Below are 27,888 nucleotides of genomic sequence, written 5' to 3'. Positions count from 1 at the left end.
CCAGTTCCACACCACTGAGGTTGCAGCATTTTAACAAACCAGTTCTGGTTCATCTGTTTCATTCAACAATCCGCTTTCGCCCTCCTCATTCTCCGTCGCCGTCATGCTTTCTCTGGCATGTGCGTATGAAAACAAAGGCACTGCGCATGCGTGTTTTACCCATATTCTATCGCGATATTTCATTTTCTTATCGTTGCCCAACATTATACGGGTATTACCGTGAACGGTATGATATGGCCCAGCCCTACTGCACATCTTTGCCATGTGCAAGTGATCATTAGATTGCCGGGGCTCTCTCCCTCTCTTAATATTACAGCCTCTTCTTTAGATGACCATTGGTGTGAACAGGCACTATATAAATGCAGTATAAACAACAATGGTGAGATTTTTTTTAACCTACCAAACTCAGAAATCTACAGCTTTTTAAAAATATCATATTATAGCTGATGACCATCACACCACAGGCTCTACTTGCTTAATCTATATGAAAGCAGTTTTATAGTGTTTAAACCTTTCTCAATATGGAGATGTTAACTGTGCAAAACTTAACAGCTTGCTTCATTTCACAAGTGTCAATGTGCATCATTGACAACACATTAGGCAAAATACAGTAAATAAACAGGGGTGACTTCACTTTTGAAGCAAATTATGTCCCTCGGTTATTTCTATCTATTTAGTCTATAAGAGTCTAAAGATCAAAGAGCCAAATGGGTTCTTTGATCTTTTTTCCTAAAAGATTTTAAGTCACTGTAGCCAATCGTGTTCCCTTTCGAGCTTTGCTATATTTTAGGCAAGCTACATGACTGCATGCTGCTGAGCTTTCTCCTCTAGCATAACTAGTTTAAGTAACAGACAGTGTCACCTTTGAGATGGCGTGTAATCCATGCATTTTATCCCTACACTTCACCTGTTTAGAGCTTCGCCTTTTGGACATGTTGCATAGGCAGCGTGTCCAAAAGGCAATAAATAGAAAAAAATGGGTGGATGATAAAGTCTGCATTCTCAGGATTTCTCTGAAGAACCCTCACCGTCATTTTTTCTGTCTGTCTAGCAGAGCAAGCCTGCTTACAAGCCTGCTCAAACATCTGGAAACAACCTAGTGAAGGACCAAAAGAAGCCCAAGCAGGAGGAAAAGAAATCCTCCCCTGCACAGCACGGTGAGAGCTTAGCCATGGAGAACGGTGTGGAGGACAAGGAGCCAGAGCAGCTGAACGGAGAGAGAGAGGGATGTGGGGCTCTCATTCAACCTGAAAGTGCCTTTAGCAGTGACTCCAAGACGTGCAATACTAATCCTCACTTAAATGCACTAAATGTAGACAGTGGCTGCCATAGAGATGAAGGTCTAGAGGTCACTGTCTCAACAGAAGATTAAACCTATTTTTCTAGAGAGGGTGAAGGATGAAACATGGAGCAAGGTTAGGAACACGAGGAAATATGGAAAGCTTACATTCATTGTACTTTTTTCTTTTCAAACAAAGAAACGAGATGTAATTCGGATCCCTCTCTCTAAACACACGAGATCCTAACACCGGTAACCTGGAGTCACTCGCTCCCTCGTCACTTCAAATCAGAAGGTTACTGCTCGAAGACGCTTTAATTTGAAAATATGAGTTCATCTATGTTTGATCTGCTTCTAGTACTTACCGTGTTGCAGGTATGGATTTTGTGTTGTCATTGTAACCGCTCAGTGAAACAAGTGAGGCATAATGTTGTGCTTCCGTCACCACTTTGAGTTGTGTTCATGTTTAAACAGCTCTGTCCCTCCACGCTGTTTCGCTTATTTAACTGTAAGTAACGCCTCGAGAAACAGCTCTCGAATCACACGCAAAAAAAGAAAGCTTGAATCTGGGTTTTGAGCTGTACTCGAAGATGTAGAGCTGTCGTGTTACCACTTTGATAGAAATCTTCTGCATGGTTCGCAGTCTAACCAGTGTGTAGTTATTATGCATGATGTCCTTTTTCTTCCATTCTTCCCGGTGCCCAATTACAAATTAATGAAACATCTAATACCAACAAAAGTCCCAAAAAGTAGTTGTTCTAACCTGGAATCTTCTTGTGATATTGACCTGTTGCATTAAAAAAAGGTTATTTAGCCACTTTGGAGTAGTGTATTCATGCTATATTGTTCTGTTACTGTTTCCTGTTTTAGTCAAAGAAATGAAACTCACCCTTTGTGTAGCTAAAAGGCAGCGTGCTCCACCTTTAAATCAAAACTTTAGCCATTAACCAGTAATCATTAGGGAGATTTCCTTTAGTGTTATTTATACACTTGTAATTCCTCTTCACCAGAATCATCATTTCATGTTTTCACTTAATACTGCCAAAGCTTTTCATCTACCACTAGTGATTGGAGAGATGGTGTAATCTCCTACCCCCGTCCCCCTCGCAAGAGCTAAATGAGTTACCTTCTGTGTAAGTTGATCAGAGTTTCCGCCTAACTCTTGGATTGTAAAAGAATGAACTGCTGAGAGGTTTGGTTGAATGTTCGTGGATTTTGGTGTGGTGTACTTGAAGGCAACTTAGCTACAATGCTTAATAAAACTATATTCTTTTAGTACACACTGTTGGTGGTTTATTGATCTCTCTTAACACTGGGACATGTCGTCATCACACTGTGGTGGGCTGCTAAGTTTACACAAAGTTTTATTTTTTTATATCCAAGAGACAGTCAAAAGAAAGATTCTGCACCTACACCCATTGCCCGTCTTCCACGAGGCTAAGCAGATACACTGCAAAAGCTAGCAAGCTACTGGCACAAGAAATCACACTTTTTACTCCCCCACCTCCCAACATCATAGGAGGGAAGAGAGCTGCGTACCCCAGGGAGAATAAATGATGCCCAGGATGAAGCTGCCTATTGTACTTTACCTTATTATCTATCATCAGTGTTGGAAAGGTTACTTTTAAAATGTATTCCATTACAGATTACAGAATACATGCCCTAAAATGTATTCTGTAACGTATTTCGTTACGTTACTCAATGAGAGTAACATATTCGGAATACTTTGGATTACTTAATATATTATCATGCTGTTTACAACTACATGAATGTGATTTATTACTGTTACTGAAGGTCCGCGGCTCCGAACCGTAGTAAAGGGACCTCTGGCTAATACGGTGGGTTCTGCTCGTAGCCGAAAACTAGCTTTACTTTGTTGTCTGGGTCAACTTTGCTAGCGAGAGACAGAGAGAGGCGTTGAAAGGCTGCTCCAACAGAGCTTATTGTTTTTGGAGGAAAACACGAACACGGTGTACTGTCGAGTCTTAATAGCTTACTTACAACTGGGCTGTCAGGCTCTCTTCTTGGCTGCAGCGGTTATTATTATATTTACATGCTTCCAGCTCCCGTTTTTGCTCGATGACAGCTCGTTCTTTTCCTTTTTCTCCCTCCCTCGCTCACAGACACATAACGTGTATGACAGTCCATTCTCCCTGCAGCACGGACTACACTGCCCATGATGCTACATTCTTTAGAGCTATACCTGTAGCATTCTGCCTATTAGCTTAGCACAACAACAACAACAGGCACTCTCTCACCCAGGAAACACGCAGAGAGAGAGCGTCACCCTGTAACCATGGCAACCGCAACGCTGCCGCCTGGAACAACAGAACGTAGCTGTCAAACAAAACCCAAACAGTCCTGACCCGCCACAATATGAAACAGGAAAGTACCGCCGTGTAATCCATTTATTTCAACAAAGTAACTGTATTCTAAATACCACCTTTTTAAACGGTAACTGTAACGGAATACAGTTACTCATATTTTGTATTTTAAATACGTAACGGCGGTACATGTATTCCGTTACTCCCCAACACTGTCTATCATACATAAACTGTCCAGGAGTGGATGATCATATTAAGCATGGCCAAAGTTTCAGATAATAAGGTCAGTGTATTTACCATGTGATCCAAAAATGCCCACAATATTAGAGACTGAACAGAGAGCGAGCACCTGGCAACTGTGGGGAGGAAGAACTCCCTTTTAACAGGAAGAAACCTGTGTCAGAACTACACCTGGGGAGGTGCAGCCGTATGCTGTAACTACTTGTTGGGTGAAAGAGAAGAGACCACACACTGTGGTCATCTCCCACACAGCTCTGTGTCAAACAAAGTTGTCATCCGGTCTTTAAGTGATGACCTGATGAACTCTGTTTCCTACTCTGCATTTATTAAGGCTGTTGTGTTTTTAACATGTGTTAATGCTTTGTATCTTCTTCTATTTAATCTGAACAAGCCCCTAAAAAAAGTCAGTGATCACTGTCGGCCTCTCTCGGTTTCTATTATCACTATTCATCTGCAGCATGTTTTAAAGCTCAGTTTTTAAAACCTTACATGTAACTACAGCCCAGCCCATGCAGCAGTATATGAATGACTAACCTCGTATTGTGGATGGATTATCTCAGTTGTTCTCCTGACTGAAGTTTGGTCCGTTTACAGCTTCCTGCCATGCGATTGCATTTGTCCCTAACCATCGGGAACCCTCACTCTATGGGAAAACCTTAGTACACATCCCATGATTTAATAGCTCGTAGAAGCACTTCAGCAAAAACTTGAAGTAATTATTTTCCATTTGCCATTATCAGTCTCTCACATCGTTCTTGAGAAATTTTGCCCCACTCTTCATTTCAACCTTGCTTCATTTCATTGACGTTTGATGTCATTCATTTATATACCGCTCTCTTAGGGGCACGATCTGATATCCTCGTGTTGGTGTTGTTCCCAGATCATCATACTAAAGGTTGTTCCAGGATCAACATTGCAAGTGACCAATCACAATGTTGTGATGTCATACTTTTGCGACTTCGGGAAAAACCGGCGTAAAACAAAAAACTGTACTTAAGCTGCGAGAAACCGCCTTTGTCCGCCGATCAACGGACCCTAACCCTGACCCTAACCCTAACCCTTTAATAAACGCTAAGCAGAATTGATATTGTCCTTGCAACATTGGAATTTCATAAATGCACGAATGGGTTGGTGCGCAAAAGAATAACGTCACAATAATGTGATTGGTCACTTGCAATGTTGAACCTGGAACAACATTTTCATGATGATCTGGGAACAACACCAACACGACGATATCAGATCATCCCTCTTAGGGTGCCATCACAGCATTTCAGTTCTTGACTTTGGGTGACTGCAACACCTTGATTCTTTTGTTTTCCAGCCATTCTGTTGCAGATTTGTGCTTGACATCACTGTATTGTTGCATGACTCGGCTTCAACCGAGCTTTAGGTGTTGGACAGATGGCCTCATATTTGATGCTCAAGCACTTTGGTAGACAGAGGAGTTTATGGTCAACTCAATGTCTTCAAGGTACCCAGTTCCTGTGGCTGCACAACGAGCTCAAATCATCACCCCATCTCCACCACTGTGCTTTACAGATGGTATGCAGTATTTATGCTGATATGCTGTGTTGGGGTTTTGGGCAAACGTCTTCGCCTTGGTCTTGTCTATCCAAAGGACATTATTTCAGTAATCTTTTGGTTTCTTCAGAAGCAACTTTGCAAACCAAAGCCATGTTGCCATGTTTTCTTTAGAGACAAAAGGCTTTCAGACAAGCCATAGTTGTTTGGTCTTTTTCTAAATGTAACATGTTTAACATGCTAACTGTAGCGGGGGTTTTGCAGTTTCCCTGAAGATTACATGGTTTGATTGGGGGTGAATTTCTTCTGCTTTCATAGAGGTGAGGCTGCATAGAGAAAACTCTTTTTCACACCACTGTAAAATGGCTTGTTTAATACATAAAAAGGTGCAGAGTGAGATTTGTGGGTGGGGTGGCTGTAGCTCAGGTGGCAGAGCAGATCAGCCACTAACCAGAAGGTTGGTGGTTTGATCCCAGGCTGCTCCAGTCCAAATATCCTTGGGCAAGATACTAACCCCATGTTGCTCTCCGATGCATCCATCGGAGTGTGAATGTGTATGAATGGTAGATACTTAGCGCTAAAGACCTCAGAAAAAAGTGCTTGTGTGAATGGGTGTGATTGGGTGAATGAATTAGTTGTATAAAGCGCTTTGAGTGCTCAGAAAGAGCAGAAAAGCGCTATATAAGAACCAGTCCATTTACCATTTACCATTTGGTGTCATGGACAAAACCTCATGCTGGTTTATAATCAGTCAGCCAGGAAGGGCAGTGGACTTGTGAAGAATGCAACATGTGTCTGACAGGGAATCATCTGTTCTTGCAAGTTTATAGTTCAATTACCTTATTACAAAATGTCATTTGATTTCGATTCTGTTTTGCTGAGATGATGTTGAAATATTTTTATGATTGTATTATTATTATTATTATTATTATTATTATTATTATTATTGTTAAGTTCCAAATACATGAAATGTAGTAATAATAATAATAACAACAATAATAATAACAACTGTATTTATAGAGAGGATATCATAATGTAGGGAAATAGTGTGTAATTTCGTAATAACAGATTATGTAATAATTAAACAATTATATCTTTCCTAATGGCGGCTAAGAACGCAGCATTTAAATTGTATTCATCGATTAACAATAAACTATCTGGGAACAGAAAGCGTTTATTTCTCGGCATTTGAGCGCTCCACCACAGGGGAAAAAAAAATCCGCAAGTCCATTTTAGATCGATCTTTACGCTCATTCATCGGATCTAAAGCTGCTCCCTGACGTAACTTACATTTGTTTATTTATTTACCTCGCAGCGACATCGAGACTACATTTTCTTGTGGCTCCTAATATGAGCGCTTCGGTGCCGCGCAGTCACCAGGGGGCATGCACATAGTAATAATAACAATAATAATGCATTTGAGGAAAGCCTGCTACGACGAGCCTCCATCGTTTCTAGCTCCCCGCACAAACGCCAGCCCGGCCGCGGCGTGATGGAGCTGTGCGCTTAGGTTCATGTGTCCGGCGGGACTGCCCCTGGCTTTTTTTCTGGGGAAGATCATATTGGATCATATTGTTTGCAGGACGTTGTTCCTCCTGCAGCCCCCCCAGTCTATCCCGACGTAGTTGTGAATTGAACATGGCGACTGTACCAGTATATTGCATCTGCAGATTACCTTACGACGTGACCCAGTTTATGATCGAGTGCGATGCTTGCAAGGACTGGTTCCACGGCAGGTAAGTGTCGATTGTTCGCCGTACTGTATTTTGGGGCGGTTTGCATTTGTGGGAAACAAACAAAAATGGCGAGGTCTCGGTTGCGTTTGACAGCTTTGTGGCTCTCAGTCGCCCGTCTACATCTGAAGAGAGGCCGCTTGGAGAAGAAGAAGAAGGCGGAGTTATATATAGCCGACCGGGGTTGTGACATTTTTTCGCGAATAACACAAAACAGATTTCCCTTATTGGAATAAATACGGTGGTTAATGGGAGGATTTCGGTGTGAGCTTCGGCTATTAATTGCACTTAACGGCTCTTTAACATCCCCGCATAGCCCCAGCCTGCCTTCCCGCTGTAAGGAGCGGGCGACAGCGGGGGAAGCCTCCGCAAACTCGCCGCTCATTTTTGTGACAAATGCTCGTCCTTACAGACACGTTAAGGGCAACATTTCGTGCGTATTGCCGGGAAATATTGTCACATTCGAGTCGCTCTTCCAGTTTTCACCGGCCGTGTTAACCGAGCGCGGTGGAAAATCACGACTCGAGTCCGAGCTTCCCGAACTCAGCCCCGCAGCCTTCCTGCCAGGCGGCAGCTATGGCTGACAATAGCCCGTACTGGATGTCCTAAGCTTCAGCAGCGGAGGGGAAATAATTATTAGTATTGGTTTGACTGGTTTGTCACTAGTGTAGACTACGACTGTTAGCTCATACGTCTCCCCGAGCATAGTGCGAAACGTATCGCCCGCCGCTGCTCATCACTTTCCCTGCTGTACACACACTGTAATGGTCTCAACCAAATCCCAGTTATCATCTTTTCGTTTTTGCCTGCTGTCGTTATATCTGTTCTTACACGAGTCTGTGTCTGGACTGGCCTTTGCTTTGGGGTGTTTAGAGCTGTTCGGCTGCTCACTGCCTGTCTTTTTGTTAACCCGTCATTTGTTAATCGCGTTTCTTTCGGTGAACAAGCCCTTCAGAGCATTGAACAGTATTTACGCGCCTGAACGTTAACCCTTTAATGTTCCTCCGCCGGCCGGCTGCCCGCTGTCTGTATCACACTGTCTAAATCATTCGAGAATTAAGGGATGTGAATAGTCCAAGACCTACGAGCCAAACCACCAGCAAAATACATGTCCCCCCCCCCCCCGGCCCGGAACATCGTATTTCTGCTTGTGTTATTACCTGCATCACACATTTTAACTTACCTGTCACATTCTGTAAGTTTATGATCCTGATAAAAATAGAGCAACTGCATTTTTCAAACCATAAGTATATTTAAAGTGGATTTGCACACACCGTACATTGGCGCTCCAATTATTCAGGCCCCTGAGGTGGACCATCATGAGGAATAAATCAGGTTACTAACATCAGGGTCCCTTAAAAAAAAATTTAACAAATGTTGGACCGAGTTATGCATTTCTTCTCAAATTAATATTAGCGATAGACCACTGATAAATACTTGCATTTGAAAATAATATTCATGTACATGTTCAGTTGTTAGGAGCGGATGTGTTAAGTTCACACGTATCATCAATATAATTATGATTCACAGTCTTAGCACGAGTCCACACACGATGATCCAGTGTAACAGAAACTTGAACAAAATCTAATCATCATCATCTAAGTGATCACTGAATCCTCTGGGACTTATACACATGTTGATCCATACATGTGTGGGTATCACATATACATTGGCTGTTAGAGTCAGAAACAATCGTTCTACAAAGAGCTGCAGCAGCCTAGCTTTGCCATGTCTGACAACACTCTACTTTCCTACAACCTTTATGCATTCGCTTTTATATCCTGTAGTCATTTTGGTTTGGGCCACAGTTGAGTCACTGCAGTGTTCAGGACAGCGCTTTGGAGATGCTGCTTGCAGTCATGGCACCCAGCTGTTGTTGATCAGGAAACAGTTCAAACGCTAACTGCTCCTAAAACCACACTGTCTGGTTTTCACTGTACATTTCTGTTTTATCTTCATGTTAAATGAACAAAACCAAGCGAGTTGGCCTCGGACTTGTTGAATTTTTAAAATGGCAACTTTTTAAAAAAAAAAAAAATCAACCTTATAATAAAAGTGTCTTTATTGAGGAAGGCTGCTTTTTTAGCCACTGCTTTAGTCTGTTTTAGTTCATTATTGATACTCGTGGGAGTTCAGTTTACCACCTGGCTTCAGTCTCACTGCACTTATCAACCCTTGATACAAAAAGCAAGCAGCTGTTTTCAACAAATAAGCTACAATAAACACACAATTAGTGACAAAGCTAGCTGGTGATGGCTTATCCAAAAAGCAGTAGTTGGAATATTTTTCTCAGGAGGTGGTGACCAGTTGTTAGATAAAAGAAAAAAAGTAAAAATAAGGATTTAGAGCACGTTGTTACAGTGAAAAATAACTGGTTCAGACCTCAGCTAGGTCCTTTCTGTTTAGTTTGCATGTTTGCACTCTGCCCACCCATGGATCTTCTTACCCATGGATGTGAGCTGGACGGGTGTTCACGTAGAATAAAAGAATACCAAAATTCTGAAAATGCAACATGCCCACCAGCACAGAAAAAAACAACACATTGAACAGCAAAAACTATAAGCTGAAGATCGCAACTAGTGCAGCTGCCACAACAACTCTGCCCTGACCTATTGATAAGAAGGGCTGTAAGAGTTATATCAGGAAGTAGTTTGTGTTGTTATCATGAAATACATTTTACCACTTTGTCTGAGACACTTGTCATTGCTTTTGTAAAATCAGTTATGATCCAAAGGCTAAAATGTTTTCCGTGGTTAACATTATATATGCTGAAGCTAACATGACATAACTAATGTTATGTCTTATAGGATTGTCAGTAGGCTGCCTGTCAGTCATCCTAACATCTCAGTCTATGTTCTGTCAACTGAGTATAATGTTTAAACAAATGGTCCACCAACACCATGTCAGTGGCTTAAATCACATTTTAATAAATAATTATGGCTGAAATCATCTAATTTTCTTCGTACTGGCGCTGACTACAAAATGTTTGATGTTGTGACATTCTGAGTCAGTAAGACTGAAAAATGCTATACAAGGCCATTCCTGTCCAAGACAACTGATATGTTACTTAACACCAACATTTATGTATTTAAAGTTTGTCAAATTGTAACAAAAGCTGTCTTAACCAAATATTTCTGGATAATTCTTTATTAAAATACAACATGTTAATATGTATTTCAAGAGAAGAGTGTTTGAACATGGCTGTGATGTGACTTGTTATCAGGTATTGGTAAATAATGTTTAAACTAATACTGTAATACATATTATATATTACCTTATTACAATTTTGAGCAATTGTTCTTCCCACTTGATGTTTGCAGTTATTTTGGCGCTGCATGAATTCACTTTATGCTTGTGGTAATTAGTAACAAAAATGTTCTTTACTTTGAATTTGTGCGTTGACCAGCAGCCACGGTGAGTTAATGCGTGTGAATGAGTGAAACACTGGCATTAACCATGCTCTGCATTTACATGGTGTAGTGAAGTTGTAAATGAGCAGAGGGAAAGTAAACAGAGGACAGTGTCTTAACTGGCGCTGTTCTATTCTACTTAAACAAACGGCTGTCAAACTGGAATAAAACCAAGCAACTGAAACCAGGTGTAACCACATTCTGCACTAAGATGTGTGGACACCAGCACTGAAGAAGCCAAGGCTAGGACTGCTAGCATTGCTGGGGTTAGACTTGTTTGGGATTACTGGTGTTGTTTTAAAATGGTTTATGTCGTATCTGTCTGAGAGATCCTTTACTGTCTGTATAAATCATGTGCTGTCGGAAACATCAGTTCTGCCTTCTGGGGTACCTCAAGGATCTGTTTTAGGTCCTATTCTCTTTTTGCTGTATATACTCCCTCTAGGCCACATTATCAGACATTACAATAATATTTCTTATCATCTCTATGCTGATGACATTCAGTTGTACTGTTCTTTCAAAGCTTCTGAGTTGTATAAATTGTCTTGTTTAAATAATTGTCTGTCAGAAATCAAACAATGGTTAAATGACAGTTTCCTTCAGTTAAATGCAGATAAAACAGAAACTTTGATTATTGCACCTGATCACATGATCTCAGAAATTAGGCAGCATATCAGTTTTTTAGACCCTTCATTTCAGTCGAGTCTCAGAAACTTGGGTGTTATATTTGACAGTTCGATGTCTCTTGAGAAACTCTAAACAACTTGTCCGGAACTGTTTTTATCATCTAAGAAACATTTCTAAACTCAGACTGGTGTCAAAGGCAGAACCTGAGATGATTCGTGCTTTTATCTCTTCTCGTTTGGATTATTGTAACGGTCTTTTTACGTGTCTCAACAAATCAGCTCTGGATCGCCTTCAGTCTGTACAGATTGCAGCGGCAAGACTTTTAACTGGTACAAATAAGAGGTCACACATTACTCCAGTTTTGGCTTCTCTTCATTGGTTGCCTGTAAATTTTAGGGTTCATTTTAAAATTTTAGTTGTAACTTTTAGAGCTCTGCACGGTGAAGCTCCCCAGTATATCTCTGACCTGTTGAAACCTCATGCTTCATCCCGAGCACTTAGGTCTTCAGGTCAGAGGCTACTGGTGGTCCACGTACTGGGTTTAAAACACGTGGGGATCGAGCTTTTCAGGCACCGAGGCTGTGGGACTCTCTGCTGTTGTCTTTACGCTGTCTAGACTCTACTGACTCCTTTAAAAAGCAGCTGAAGACATTTTTATACAAACGGGCTTTTAATTAATTTTAACTTGTATGTCTGATCTTATTGTGAAGCACTTTGTGATTTTTATCTGTGAAATGTGCTATATAAATAACTTTTACTTACTTACTTAGCTAGCAGACTTTGAAAACTAATCTGACACTGTGTGCGTTTGCAAAGTTATACACAGCGCGAAGTGTTACATAACTGAGCGACATTTAAAACATGAATTGTTTAACAGGGAAGATAATTAATGGTTTCATACAGTTCACTAAAATGCACACAGTGTATTTGTTTGGACAATGTTGAACTTTGTCTATTTAAAGTATGTTTAAACAAGTAGCAAAGCAATCAGCAGGAACATCCGTAACACATGTGTATCTTTGGCCTACCAGAATTTCTCCATAAGTGTATCGACAGCTCATCCAGAAGGTCAGTTACCTCAGTTAGTGTCAGTGGAGTGAAAAGATAAAAGTTCGGGTTTTGGATGTTTGGCATAAAACTAACACAGCATTTCATAAAAAGAACATCATGCGAACATCCTATCAGTCATAGTGGTGGTAGTGTGATGGCCTGAAGCTGCTTCACTGCTTCAGGATCTGGACAACTTGCCGTAATTAATAGATCCATGTGTTCTGCTCTTTACCAGAAAATCTAGAAGGAGAATGTCATCAGCTCAACTGGGTTGTGCAGCAGGACAAAGATCCAAAATACACAGTGGCTTAGTAAAAGTCCAACTTAAGTCCTGTCGACATGCTTTGCCATGACCTTAAATAGGTCCTTCATGCTTGAAAACCCTCCAATGTGGCTGAATTAAACCAATTCTACAAATATAAGTGAGGCAAAGCGTTGTGAAAGACTCATTGCCAGTCACTGCAAATGCTTGATTAGAGTTCTCGCTATCAATGATGATTAGATATATGTAAGGCATTTACGTTATCACACAGGACCAGGTAGATTTGGATATTATTTTTCCTTTAAAATGCATTTTGTATTTACTTGTGTTATCGTTGTGCGTATGTTTAAATTAGTATGACAATCTTAACAAATATGGAAAGAAATCAGGAAAGGGGATATCATGTGTTTGTGTTTACATTGGCGGAAACAGCTTTGTAAGTTTGGTCACTTATAAACACAAAGTCTCAAATTTTATAGTAATGTCATTTTAATGGAAAGAGACAGACTAGCAACCAAAAATCCAGAACAAACGTCACAAAGTTATAAATTGATTTTCATGCAATTGAGTGAAATAAGTATTTGATCCCAAAGGATTGGTTGTATGCCACATGGGCACACAGATTACAATCAATCAATCAATTACAGATACTCCTGATCTCAGCTGATGTGTATAAAGCACACCTGTCCACAGAATCAGTTTCTTCCATTCCAACCTCTCCACCACCAGCTCAAGACCAAAGAGCTATCAAAGGACATCAGGGACAAGATGTAGACCTGCACGAGCCTGGAAGCACGACCAACAAGTGTTGGTGCGATTATTTGACAGTGGAAGGAATATGAAATGACCATCTATTGCCCTCAGTCTGGAGTGCCATACAAGATCTTGCCTCATGAGGATGGACTGAAGTCTCTCGGTGCCTGCAAGGTTCCCCTCACTCAAGAAGGCCCATGTACACACCTGTGAACCTGTGCCATTGAACCTGTGCCAGTGATTCACAATGATTGAATGCTATGAATGAAATGGTTAGATGAAACTAACTGAGCCCATCAGCTTTGGAAGAAGAGAAATGCAGAGTATGACGTAAAGAACACTAAACCTACTGTCAAGTGCTTTGGGGCTGTTTTTCTGCTTAGGGTACAGGATGAGTTCACCGCATTAAGAAGTCTGTGGACGAGTCAATGTAGTATTCAGTCCTGGACATGCACCTCCTTCCCTCTGCACTGAAGATGGGTCGTAGATGGTCACAGAGTAGCGTAGCTAGTCTGCAGACCTCAATCCTATAGACAATCTATGGAGGGAGTCGAAGCTTTGAGTTGCCAAGCAGCAGCCAAGCAACCTAAAGGATTTAGAGAGTCTGACGCAGGAGGAGAGCAGCGAAATCCTTCCACAGATGTGTAGAAGCCCGATGACGACTACAAGACATGTTCTTACTGTTGTTCTTGCCAACAAGGGCTTTTTCACCAATTACTCAAATACCTGACATACAAATCATTTTATAACTTTTCTGTAATGTGTTTTTATGGATTTTTAAGTGGATATTTTGTCTCTCTCCATTCAAATAAAGCCACAATAAAAAGTAGACTGTTCATTTCTTTGAACAGTCTACTTTTTAATTTGCTCACTTTGTTCATTTCAAAGTGAGCAAATTTACAAATTGAGCAGGACATCAAATAATTATGTCCCCACTTTTTAAAAAACATTTTCTGATTAGATCTTTATTGTCATTGAACACAGAGCATTGAAATGAGTTAGGAGCTTCAGCAGTCTTCAGCATAAAGTAACATCATAAATTAAATAAAGAATGTATGGCAACTTGATAATTTAGCAATTATCTGGCAGCTTTTTGAAATCTGATGAATTAATAGCAATTACATATTAGCCAACATGATTGTATAAACATGTACTTATTGTATTTAATCATTCCTCCCTGCCCTGGCACACACACATTCCCCTGGTGTAGGAATAATGGAGATAGACAGGAAAGCGGAGAGAGATAGTGGGGAAGATGCAGCGCTGGGTCAGACTCTGGTCATGTGGTAGCAGCCTGCTGACCCACTAAGCTAAACTGGTGTCCAAATGGTTGCAATTTTCCTCAGAGCAAACAAGTCTCAACACTAAAAGCAAGTTTTGATGACTTTGAGCTTTGTTTAACTTATTGAAATATATAATATGCCCTGCAGCAAATCTGCACTTTGTTGGACGATGTTCAGTGTGACTTATTATATGGAACAAGATACAAAACTTTTTTCTGCTTATTAGATAGATGTTATCCTCACAGCGGCAGACACTTTACCTAATAAAAATATATGTTTATTAGGGGTGCAACGATACACAAAATTCACGGTTTGATATTTTTTCGATACAAAAAAATGTTCATGCTTTTTTAATTTGTCATTTATTAAAATTATAAATATATATTTTAACTCAAAAGTACAGTTTTTAAATTTAATGTTGCTGAAACAACAAAGTAATAAAATAATAAATCTATCTGATTGAGGAATCACTCATCTTTGGAAAAGAGAGTTTATTACAGAGAAATGTCTCTTTCCAAAATAAAAGCTATACTATACGCTTCTTCTGGGCTATATTCTCAGCAGCATATTAAACATATCACATCCCCATAAGGAGAATCATGTGCTAACGGCTGTCTAAATGACTCGGGTAAAGTTTGTAGCATGCGCGCTTGTTGTTTTTGTCTGCTTCCACTTGTCTTTGCACTAGGATGATGTCGGGGTAAATGTGCAGTCATATTCATTGTGTTCCCACTAGTGCTGTCAGCGTTAATCTGAAATGACGTTAACGCCACAACACGGCAAATCTCTGTTAACGAGCTACCGCGGATCGCCCCGTGCGTGGGGCTGGACAGCGTCAACACGTTAACGAGCTAACTGCGCTAACGCACTAGTTCCCACCAATGTAATTGAGCATTGCGTGGCACATCCAACATACTGTTTTACTTTTGTCCATGACGCGCTTACCTTCAGGGTCATACTTCACATGAAAACCAAAATAGTTCCAAATGCCAGATCTGAATGAGGGTGGGGGAGGTTCAATTTGCCATGTTGCAATGAGCTTAACTTCTGTCTTGCTAGCTTGCGCTGCGCTCAGTAGATCTGCACTCGACAGTGCAGCCTAGGCGGAGTAGTCGAACGCAGATCCACTGAGCGCTCAACACAGACAGCACCGTCAGAAGAAAAGTTGATAAAATAAATTAAAAATTTTGTATTGTCCGATACATATGCGTACCGAACCGAAAGCACTGTATCATTGCACCCCTAATGTTTATATATTTTGATGTACTGTAAGAAAACAGATTCTGCGAGCTGGTGATGGAGACTTGATTTCAAGAACATGCCACCTGTAAACGTTTGCTTTATAACGTCTTCTTTCACAGAATGGCTTCATCAGTGCATCCTTGGGTTGACTGTGTTAAAGCTTTAACTAAAAAGCTTGTGGTGTGGTCATTGCTTAGAACCACAGTTGCATTATGTGTCATTCCCACACTAGCCACGGGGGAAGGCCCCCTTTGACCACACTGGGTACTGGGGAGTTGCTGTACAATAGGTTTATATGAACTTCTTACTGCTGGATTGACTGTGGTAAAATAAATGCACTATTAAAGCTAAACAAAGATTTAAAACAGGACTAAAGCTCACATAGCTGGATGTATGGGGACTTGCATAGTACAGAAACAGTTGTCAGCAAGTCTTGCACATAACACAAGCCGAATTCAACACATCCTGCAACTGCTTCACAATAAAAGCCTGAAGAAATTTGCTGAGCATGCAGGTGGAAGAACATTTAAGATTTAATTGCAGCTCTGACAGCACAGACGTCTGTGCTCTGTGTGGGGAGGGAGACAGAGCAAACGACATGCTGCGGAAGAGAGCCAACGATGAATGATTAAATAATTAATTAATGATTAAATGCAGAGAGGTGTATAAACACATAGTGAGAAAGGTGACTGGAGAAGAAACACTCAATGGAATCCCCAGCAGCCTAGACCAATTCCAGCATAATAAGGGAGGATTCACAGTCACCTGATCCAGCCCTAACTATATCCTCCAGCAAAAAGGAAAGTTTTAAGCCTGATCTTAAAAGTAAAGAGACAGTGTCTGTCTCCTGAATCCAAATTGGAACCTGGAAGAGGGCTCTGACAGCTGCAAGCTATGCCTATAATTCTACCGTTAAATATAGTAGGAATCACAAGTAAAGCTGCAGTCTGAGAGCAGACTGCAGCTCTAATGGGGTGATATGGATATTAAGATAAGACCGGGCCTTCCTATTCAAGACCTTGTATGTGAGGAGCAGGATTTTGAATTCAATTCTGGATTTAACAGGGAGCCAATGAAGGGAAGCCAAAGCAGGAGAAATCTGCTCTCTCTTTCTAGTCCCTGTCAGGACTCTTGCTGCAGCATTTTGGATTAACTGAAGGCTTTTCAGGGAGTTTTTAGGACTTTTGATAATAATGAATTACAGTAGTTAAAGTTGGGAGTCATCTGCATAGCAGTAGAAATGTATGCTCTGCCTTCTAATAATAGTGTCTAAGGGAATTGTGTATAATGTAAAGAGAATTGGTCCTAGCACGGAACCCTGTGGAACTCCATAACTAACAGATTGGAGTCTATTAGATAGATATGATACAAACCACTGCAGTGCAATACCTGTAATACCTACAGCATGTTCTAATCGCTCTAATAGGATATTATGGTCGACAGTATCGAATGCTGCACTGAGGTCAAGAAGGACAAGCACAGAGATGAGTCCACTGTCAGAGGCCATAAGAAGATCATTTGTAACCTTCACTAAAGCTGTTTCTGTGCTGTGATGAACTCTGAAACCTGACTGAAACTCTTCAAATAAACCATTCCTCTGCAGATGATCTGTTAGCTGTTTGACAACTACTCTTTCAAGGATTTTTGATATGAAAGGAAGGTTGGAGATTGGCCTATAATTAGCTAAGACTGCTGGGTCTAGAGCTACATTCTGTATTACACATAAAGTAAGATATCCAAAAGTTTCTTGGTATTAGAAGATATATAAGACTAAGACAACAGAGAGGAAGCATTTTGTATTCAGAAAATGAACATTACTGGCTTTTTAAATATGTTCAGCTTGATTTCTTAAGGTTACTCTGCAACTCAGAAGAGCAAAGGGGATGTCAAACTAGTCTTGAACCACATACACCCTGCTTTGGTCTCATGTGGGCTGTATAAAACCCAGTAATGTTTCTGTTATTTAATTGTTTAAAACTTAATTACTTTCATCTTTTATGAATGGCCATGTGTCAGGTCCTTATCAGTAGGAAACACCCAACATTTATGCCATTTATGCTCACGTTTTCCAATTCCAGTGTGCTGGATTGGAATCTGTGCCAGGACACCCTCTTCAAGAGTGTCGTTCATTGTAAAGTAGCTCGCTTTTGTTTGTTACACTAAAAAAAAGTCATGACAAAATAATCATAAACAAATGTATTATTTTGTATTTCTTTATCTAACCGTCTTTTTCTTCTTACTAACCATTTAAATGCTCGAACATTTCACTTGTCTGGGACTTTGATAACAAGTGGCTGTAGCTCAAGAGGTAGAGCAGGTTGCTTCCTAGTTGGAACATGGGTGGTTTGATCCTTGACTGCATGCCAAATATCCTCGGGCAAGATACTAACCCAAGTGAATGTGTATGAATATCAGTTTGAACGCATAGAAAAAAGTTCTATTGTGAAAGGGTGACTGAGGCATATTGTATTGAGTGCTCAGAGTAGAAAAGCACTTTATAGAAGCAGCTCATATACTTTTTTACTGAAACCTATGCTCATTTCCAGTTTGCTTATTGTAGGTTTTAAGGTTGGGCAATATATTAACTATCATTGATGGGCTGCCCTGTCTTAGATAGATAGGGCCATTTATTTATTTATTTGTCCATGAGTAATTTTTTTTGATAATGTTGGTTGAAGCCAACAGAAGCAGTCAACAGAAATAAATAATAGCGCAGTTTTAACGGCACCCTCCTCAGAGTGCACTCAAATGCAGCAGTGATTCATTTACTCAAACTCATAGCAGAAAAAAGACCAGCAGTAGCCTGTGTTCAGAAAAAAAGCCTTTTATTTAAATTAAAACGTATCTGTCACTCGACACACACTCGGCCAAACAACAAATTAGCTAAAAATCAAAATGTCTCTTCCAGCAAACATTTAAAAAAAAAACCTCCAACATAAACATAAGTCTTTTGTGTGATTTGGCGCATCTCAAATAAATAAATAATCCAAAAAGTAGCTACATTAATACTGAAACAAACAAGAAAAGAAGGTCAAATATTCCCTCCAAACAAAATGCATGAATTCTTTGACAGGAAATCAAGCATGTTTACTTTCTCAGGTTTTAGCAGTGTGCACAGGTGGTTAACAACATTACCAGCGGTGTTGAAGACGCGTTCTGAAAGTGTGCTTGTGGCTGGTACACGCAGATATTTTGGTGCCATGTGTGACATCATTGGGAAATGTTTTTCATTTTCCACCAAACCAGTTGATTGTCTTCTCCATCTATGACCATCTCGCTGAGATAACAGTCCATTTCTCCTCCAGTGTGCAATTTGGTAATTAGTTTGTCCATGTTTGGACTTCTGTGTTCTAAACGCACAAAGTCCATGCATGATTGTATTACTCTGCCCATCGAAAAGTCTGCGCGTGCACGAATATATCACCTATCGTCGGCTATTGGACTGACCATTGTTGTTTGCAAAATTTTACATATCGCCCAACCTTAGTAGGTTTGTACTAAAATAGCTTTGCATTAATCACACTACACAGTAGGGGTGGGCGATATAAACGGTATGAATTTGGCCAGCGGTAGAGATATTGACTATACCACTCTACCGCAATAGCGCATGTTGATGGTGTCATCAAGCTGCGCCTGTTTTTGCACCTGTTTTGGGCGAAAGCATTGCAGCAGCTGCAAACAATATCATCTCCAAATAATGCCGGGCGACAGTAAAAGCAAAGAGACGAAACACGTTTTGGAATATGAGAAAAGCCAAAAACTGTGCTTCCTCCACTTCCGTAACATTGATTCATTAATGCTGAATTCTCTCTCTATTCCCATGTTGTTGCAGTATATTAATAACTAACCTCGTATTGTGGATGGATTTTCTCAGTTGTTCTCCTGACTGAAGTTTGGTCCGTGTATAGCATCCTGCCATGCGATTGCATTTGTCTCTAACCATCAGGAACTCTCATGTTAACTTTTATCAGTGGAAAAAAGTTAGCGCTCATCCTCCAGCTTCACTGTGTTTATGTTACGCTAACATAGCTGTGTCGCTAGCGATCACGTAGCACATCATTATATACCAGCTAGCCCAACTTTAGTAACCTTACAAACGTCACTGCTGTTTAGTTTTCTGTCTTCATTTATGTTGGAAGTGATAGCAGAGCTGTACGTTTAATTTGTTTCAGAAATCTCTCAGTCATAACATGCTATATCATGTTTAGGTGGAAACTAGCGAGCTAACTTCCTGCTAACTTCTAACTCCGTTACCGTCATGCTCTGACAATCCATCAAGCGGTGCGGCTTCGTAGCTTAGCAAAGTCGTACTAAAACAGTTTTAGACAGATTTTCGAGCGCCATGTACCACATAAAATCAGAATTTATAAATAAGGCGCACTGTCGATTTTTGAGAAAATTAAAGAATTGTAAGTGCGCCTTATAGTGCAGAAAATATGGTATACAGAAGAAAAGAATATATCACGATATATATCGTTACCGCACATGCTTCAAATGATACCGCAATATGGATTTTAGGCCATATCGCCCAGCCCTACTACACAGGAATCCTTGTTGTCTTATATTCTATCTTAAGTATACACTTGACCACTGTGAGATACATACTGTGCACTGAATTGTGTGAACCTGTGGTAAAATGAAGAATGATATTGTAAGCATCAGTGCTGTGCCTCACACAGGAGGGTAAAAGGTCAAAGTCAGTTTCAGAACTGCTCAAATACAGCACTCACAAAGAGATGAAAGAACTTTGGTGTAGCCCAGACCTGACCCAGGTTTAAAAATACATCCTGCTCTGTTACAATCACTTTGTAAACTGAGGCAGCAACAGGTAACACGAGTATGAATTCAGTCTGTCACTGTGAGACGTGTCTATAATTCCCCTTGTTACTGAAAATTGTGCACTTTTCACATTTAGTATGGATTTAAAGCCACTGATGTGAAAATGTCATGAAGAGCCAAGTGTCCCTCTGTCCAAACACACCCACCCACTCTTCTGCGTGACTCTAGTGGACGTGAGAGGGCCTGGTAGTAAAGCTGTGGAGCTCCCACAAAGAGTCAAAAGAATACATTGTGTAGAAACTCCCAGTTCACCGAGTTTGAGAACAGCGGCTCCAAACGGGAGGAATTTGGACTTGCAGGAGTCCGGGATAGCAGCAGTTAGAGAGAGAAGGGAAGAGCTGCGCATCACTGTCATCATAACAAACCACACTAATGCTGTCTTGAAATATCTTTCAGTTTTGGTGATTTTTCCTTCGCTGCATTTGAGCTGCAAAAATCTTGTTTTTTTCTTCACTTCAAAAGTGCAACTTTTGCAACAGCAACAGTCGTTTTCTCACGACTAGCAATTTGCCTTTGTGCTAATTCAACCAACATTTCCTTTTACTACAGTCGTGCTACAAACCACAGAACTACAATATAGACTGCGTCTGCATCTGTGTAGATGGATATTTATAGGCTACCAGTCCTGAGGTCTTGATGGCCCTCTGCTGTCTGTCAGCGTAGACCATGCATCACTTCAAAGGACCATGCTGATGGTCTTTGGTTGGTGACCACGCTGGAGTTAGATTTTTCTTTCCTCCTCTGTCCAGACACTGACATCTGTTCTTGTCATGTCACTGCAAATTCTATTGTAGACGTATACAAAATCAATTTATATGCATATGCTGTTAGAAAGAGCCAGAAGAAAAGTTTTGAATATTTTTCAGTAATTTAAGGTTTTTTCAAAAGGCAGCTTCAAATTTTTTACTTTTAACGGAATTTTTTTTTCACTTTTAGTCTTTTTACTGAAAAAGACGCCACCATGAGATGTCATGACCTCCCATAGACCTAAGTATGTAATAGATAAATAATCAGGAATTCTGGCATTTTTTAATGTTAACATCTCATGAAATAGCAAAAAATTTCCTTTTTAATTTACTATTTATTTTATCCCGTCTTTTCTTTTTTTACAGTTGAAAACGCTGAAAGCTAAATTTGCTGCACAAGCAGTTCTTTATAATGTGGAAGAACAGACCAGTTGTTGAAATTGTACTTCATTTTAAGAATTAGGATGATTTAATCCTAATTCTTAAAATTTACATTTCCAAGATGAATAATCTACCCAAGCTTTGTCCTCGCAGGCATTGGCCGCAGCCAATCACACTTTTACTTTAGTTCATGTGCAGAAGGCTGTTCCTCGCCATTAAAAAGTATTTCCTCTCTCATTTCAGCTGCGTCGATGTTGATGAAGACGATGCTCCAGACATCGACATTTATCACTGTCCAAACTGCGAGAAGACCCACGGCAAATCCACACGTGAGGAGTTGCACTGATTCAAATGATTGAAATTTGCTGTGGTGTGATCGTTCCACCTCTTCTCATTTGCTGGAACAATTTAGATTTGATTGCTGTCAAGTTCTGACCGATTCTTTCTGTTTGCTCTCTAGTGAAAAAGAAAAAGAACTGGAGCAAACATGACACAGGCCAAAGCACAGATATCAAAGCTGTTCAGAACGGCAGTCAGGTCTTCATCAAGGAGCTCCGCAGCAGAACGTTTCCGAGGTAAAAACACAGAACGACTCCTGACATGAGAACAATCACATTACACTTCCTTTTTTCATGTTCTTCCTCTACAGTAAGAAAACTTTAGGCCTCTGTGAGTTCCTTTTTTGTATCTTTTAAATTTATTTTGGGTTACACTTTGTTAAACAGACGCGTTACTGTAATCCGATTACTTTTTTCAAGTAACGAGTAAAGTAAGGGATTACTATTGCAAAAACGGTAATTAGATTACCGTTACTTTCCCGTAGGAACGCTGCGTTACTGTGTTACTAAAACCGTGATTTTTTGCGAGAATGTCTCATGACAGTGACGTAAGCGAGTGTGACGTTCGTGGCAACAGCTGTGTGCAGATCAACAATGGATCATATATCGAGTGCAGAGACAGTATGAGCGTGCAGCGTTTAAAGCGTGGACCTTACTTTGAGTTTGATTCCATAAAAAGTGACAAAAACATTAGTGTCCGTTGTGCGTGGGAAGAAAACTTCTTTTTACAGCGAAAAAAACCCTAAACTTCCGAACAAGCACCGAGTAGCTACGACGTAATGAGAAACTCACAGAGAAACTCGCAGATCCTTCCACTGACCGCTGCACACCTGCACCAGGGTAACCCTCCGCCTACCCCACTCCTGCTTTACAGGTGAAAATAGAGCAACAGGACCGCTAGTCTGTGACTTTATTTATTTTCTGCTGTGTTTTACTTGCATCTATTTGAAAGACTGAGTGTTAACACAAAAAATATTTTATGTGCTGGAATGTGCAGAAAATAGGTTTAAATGTTAAACAAATTTCTTCCAGTCAGAGAATGTTGCAGATAATTAAATTTTTGCTTGATGCATAAAGTTAAAAGATTAAAACTAATAAAACAAGTTTTAAAAAGAGACTTTTCCATTTGATTACATTTTGTATGATGATTATGCAGAAAAAGTAGAATTGGGCTGAAAGATCTATCACTTTATTACCTATTCAGGTTGTAAATCGTGTTTTTAAAAAGTAACTGAGTAACTAAGTAATTAATTACTTTTGAAAATAAGTAATCAGTAAAGTAACGGGATTACTTTTGGGGGGAAGTAATCAGTAATTAGTTACTGTTAATTACTGTTAATAACTAGTTAATACTAGTTAGTTAATCAGTAATTAGTTACTGATTACTTTTTTCAAGTAACTTGACCAACACTGGTCTGGACAGTTCCATAAGGAGGGTTAGAAGTGAAACTGTGAAACCAACTGGTGGACGTTAAGAGATGAAAAAAAAATGAAAACTTAAAACCAGATGAGTCTGGTTCTGCCGGAGGTTTCTTCCTGTTAAAAGGGAGTTTTTCCTTCCCACTGTCACCAAAGTGCTTGCTCATAGGGGGTCATATGATTGTTGGGTTTTTCTCTGTATCTATTGTTGTAGGGTCTACCTTACAATATAAAGTGCCTTGAGGTGACTGTTGTTGGGATTTAGCGCTGCATAAACAAAACAGAATTGAATTGATTCCTTGACTGTATCTGGCCACACCCCTACTGACCCAGGCATTCATCCTATAAAACATCACACATGGGATTTTGCAATGTGAAAAGAGTAAACAAGTCAGTGTGTGTCATGTTTATTTTAACCACAGCTTCATAAGACCATCACCTGGTACAGTTTATTATAAAGAACAAATTGACTTTCTTGCTTTAATGTGTTTGAGACCATCAGATGTGCTCAGGTGGTTGTTGTAAATATGTGGCTCGACTTAAATAATATGAGCTAAAATGGTGAAAGTAAAGCTTTCTTTATAATTGAAGTGATCATATTTATGACTCAAACTGATGAAGGAATATTGCGTGTGTTGTTCCGGGTTTGAATAACTCCACTAGGGGGCACTGCCTGGTAACATTTCAAAGACCTGCATTCAGATAGGGTCACATGCTGCTCACATAGAGCTCAGATGTGGTTCTGTTTCTTCAGCTCAGAGCACATTAAAGATGTTCTCTCCTTATCTGGCTGTGTGTGCTTATTAGTGCTGATGACATAGTGGTGAAGCTCAGTGGCAGTCAGCTGTCCATGGATTACCTGGAGGAGAACGGCTTCAACGAACCAATCCTGGTTCAGAAGAAAGACGGTTTGGGCATGTCCATGCCCGCCCCCACCTTCTACATCAGTGATGTGGAGAACTATGTTGGTAAGAACATCTGTCACCAAACCATACAGTACTATGACTGAAGCTAGTACTAATAACAACCACTGCATTCACAGTTACTTCTACTGAGGCAGCCGCTATTGCTCTTTCTATTACTCTTCTAACTTCTGCTGCTGGTGCATTACAACAGCATCTGTTTGTTACTACTTTATCTGCTCTTGCTGACATACTGCAGTATGTCCTGCAAGTCATATAAAAGAATTATAAGTAAAGATATCTAACAGCTCAGGACAAGTACGTGCAAGTCCACGAAGGAGAAGGGAAACACAAAGCTTACTGTGAGTACTTGCAAAATACTTGATTAAAACCAAATGGGAAAGAGAAAGGGAAACAAAACAAAAATATGCTAAGAAAAAACTGTAGTGTAGTAAAATTAAAGGTAATTTAACAGTAATATTGAACGTGTAGGCTGAGCGTTAACCTTTCAGCTGACGCCAGGTTACACATGTCAGAATCGACATTTGAACAAGAAGGTGGACTGCTAAGTTGTCAGCTAATGTTAGCTAATGTACAGCTTAGCTAACTTAGCTAAGTGCTAAGTAACAGCTAAAGAATACTGGAACTTCACTCACTTTAACTGAAGAACAAACGTCTTGAAGCGTAGCTCATAGCATTTGTTAGCCATTCAAAGCTGCTGTTTCCAAACGTTCAAAACAGTTCACTGCATGAAACATTGTGATTATTATCTTTTGAGAAAATTTAATGTGATTTGGCTTCTTGTTGTTGGATGGAGATGCATATTATTATTGGAAGAGATCCATGTTAATATTATAGTAAGTAAGTAAAATTTATTTATATAGCGCTTTTCACAGATAAAAATCGCAAAGTGCTTTACAACACAGGAAATGGAAATATAAAAACAATATAACAGTAAATAAAACAATGTAAAACAATAAAACTATAAAAACAGCATAAGAAGAAATTAATCAAATGCTTTTCTAAATAAAAAATGTCTTCAGCTGTTTCTTAAAAGAATCAATGGAGTCCGTGCAGCGAAGAGACAGCCACAGTCTGAAAGGCCCGATCACCACGAGTTTTAAAACGAGTGCGCGGTACCACCAGCAGTCTCTGATCTAATGACCTTAAAGCCCGAGAAGATGTATGTGGTTTCAGCAGGTCAGATAAATATTGAGGAGCCTGACCATGTAGGGCCCTAAAGGTTAGAACTAAAATTTTAAAATGAAACCTAAAATTTACAGGCAACCAGTGAAGGGAGGCCAAGACTGGAGTGATATGCGATCTTCTCTTGGTGCCTGTTAAGAGACGTGCTGCAGCATTCTGCACAGTCCGAAGATGATTTAAGGCCAAGGCTGATTTGTCTTAACAAATCAGCCTTGGCGACTGTGGCTCAGGGGGTTGGGAAGCGTATCTGTAACCGGAAGGTCGCTGGTTCGATCCCCGAGCTCTCTGCCCTGGTCGTTGTGTCCTTGGGCAAGACACTTTACCCTACCGCCTGCTGGTGTTGGCCAGAGGGGCCGATGGCGTGATATGGCAGCCTTGCTTCTGTCAGTCTGCCCCAGGGCAGCTGTGGCTACAACTGTAGCTGCCTCCACCAGTGTGTGAATGTGAGAGTGAATGAATAGTGGAATGAATAGTAAAGCGCTTTGGGTGCCTTGAAAAGCGCTATATAAATCCAATCCATTAACAAGTATAAATGTTTTTTGCTGTAATTCTGCGTTTTTCACTGCTGAGAAAAGTTTTGTTTGCTGACATTAGATCTTCTTCTACTCTTAACATTTTACAAAGCGTGCAGATCCCCTGTTTTAACAGTCATAAGAGCTTCTTCATTTACAAACACGATTGAAGCCAACACCGGCTGTGGCTTTAAAATGCAGCACGTGTGTGAATATGAGAGGGAAATGTTGGCACAACGAATGACTAATGTCATTTGTTTTGGTCGATGACCTACAACTAAAACAAATAACATGATTAAACAAAAAGCTGTACACTGCTCTCTGTGCTTCAGTAGGGGGCGCGTGTGTTCTTCTTGTCTTCTTTGTGCTGCAGACATTTTCTGTTAAACAGTTTTCCGCCTAAAGAAAATGTTTAGCCTGTAGGTGGTTACTCTTCCTTCAGCTCGTTTTACTGTGTCTTCCTCACCCCCGGCCTTTGTCTCAGGTCCCGACGTCAGCGTGGATGTGGTGGATGTCACGAAGCAGACAGACAGCAAGATGAAGCTCAAAGAGTTTGTCGACTATTACTACAGCACAAACAGAAAGAAAGTATTAAACATCATCAACCTGGAGTTCTCTGACACGAGGTACTAGCTCTCTGCCCGAAGGCAACGTTTGAAAAATGAGATCTGGCTTCTAAAGATGCCGGCTGCATGGAAAACTCACAGTGCTGATTTCTTTTTCTGTTTGTCTGGGACAGGATGAGCAGCATAGTGGAGAGTCCACAGATTGTGCGGCGGTTATCTTGGGTAGAAAACTACTGGCCCGATGACGCTCTGCTCGGGAAGCCAAAAGTCACCAAATACTGTCTAATCTGTGTCAAAGACAGCTACACAGACTTCCACATCGAGTGCGGTGGCGCCTCTGTCTGGTACCACGTTCTCAAGGTTAGAGAAGTGTGTCGGGATGATGGGAAGTCAAAATATATTCGGCACTGATTCTGAGTCTTTGACAGGAATTTATTTCACTCCTTTGCTCATATGATGGCGATGACGCTGGAAAATGTGATTATGTTTGCAGGGAGAAAAGATCTTCTTCCTCATTAAGCCCACCTCGGCCAACCTGTCTCTGTACGAGCGCTGGAGGTCGTCGTCCAATCACAGCGAAATGTTCTTTGCTGACCAGGTGGACAAGTGTTACAAATGCACATTGAAGCAAGGCCAGTCCCTGTTCATCCCATCAGGTCAGAGCTGGTCTCCTCTCATGAATCTAGCTGAACATGTTTCGCTCTTTTCCTGTTCTCATGAATGAACGGGACAGACAGAAGCCTTGTTGACTCAATCACAAGCAGGAATCACACTTCCTGTGTCCGTGAGTCCACTTTGGTCGCACAAAGGCCAATGCGGACATGCCTGCCAGTTTTTTTTCTTTCCCAAGGGTAGTTTGAGGTGTAGCTGAGCGTCAAGCAACCGACCTTCTGATCTGCTGACGACCTGCTCTTCTTCCTGAGCAGCAGCTAGAATAGAATAGAATAGAATAGAATAGAATAGAATAGAATGCCTTTATTGTCACTATACAGATGTAAAATGAGATACAGAGCATCTCCTAATCAGTGCAAACATGTGGGAAAAGAAGCTAACTTAGCTAAGTGCTGAGTAACAGCTAATAAGATAGTCAGTATGAGCCCCTTTTTACTCATAGCTCAGCTGTTATCTTCAGCTGGTGCATCATGTATGACGTTGGCCTGATTTACACTTGTGCGGAGAATCTTTGTAGAGCCTGTATCTTCGGGTTTTTTGTTTTTCCCCAGAAGCAAATATAATTGTCCCTCAGGTTTGTACA

At 40.5% G+C, this 27,888-nt stretch overlaps 2 protein-coding genes across 5 annotated transcripts in view; both read left to right on the top strand.

The window, feature by feature from the left end:
- Positions 1-2,846, top strand: part of LOC146519199 (constitutive coactivator of PPAR-gamma-like protein 1 homolog) — a 31,115-nt gene extending 28,269 nt beyond the window's left edge. Inside the window, exon 17 of one of the 2 annotated variants that reach the window (XM_085161080.1) lies at positions 1,055-2,846. In XM_085161080.1, the coding sequence (XP_085017206.1) occupies positions 1,055-1,372 (318 nt within the window). In that variant the 3' untranslated portion in view covers positions 1,373-2,846. Of the gene's footprint in view, positions 1-1,051 lie in introns of both variants that reach the window. The other variant, XM_085161078.1, reaches the window with a different exon arrangement.
- A 3,604-nt stretch (positions 2,847-6,450) lies between these two features.
- Positions 6,451-27,888, top strand: part of phf2 (PHD finger protein 2) — a 46,310-nt gene continuing 24,872 nt past the window's right edge. For 2 of the 3 annotated variants that reach the window (XM_085161073.1, XM_085161072.1), the window contains exons 1-7: positions 6,451-7,100; positions 21,934-22,019; positions 22,151-22,265; positions 24,255-24,415; positions 26,552-26,693; positions 26,807-26,993; positions 27,127-27,289. In XM_085161073.1, the coding sequence (XP_085017199.1) occupies positions 7,003-7,100; positions 21,934-22,019; positions 22,151-22,265; positions 24,255-24,415; positions 26,552-26,693; positions 26,807-26,993; positions 27,127-27,289 (952 nt within the window). In that variant the 5' untranslated portion in view covers positions 6,451-7,002. The remainder of the gene's footprint in view (positions 7,101-21,933; positions 22,020-22,150; positions 22,266-24,254; positions 24,416-26,551; positions 26,694-26,806; positions 26,994-27,126; positions 27,290-27,888) is intronic. The other variant, XM_085161074.1, reaches the window with a different exon arrangement.

Source organism: Neolamprologus multifasciatus, chromosome 5 (assembly GCF_963576455.1).
Source record: "Neolamprologus multifasciatus chromosome 5, fNeoMul1.2, whole genome shotgun sequence".
Classification (NCBI taxonomy): Eukaryota; Metazoa; Chordata; class Actinopteri; order Cichliformes; family Cichlidae; genus Neolamprologus; species Neolamprologus multifasciatus.
The sequence above is the reverse complement of the archived record's forward strand: the minus strand, read 5'-3'. Positions and strand labels throughout refer to the sequence as shown.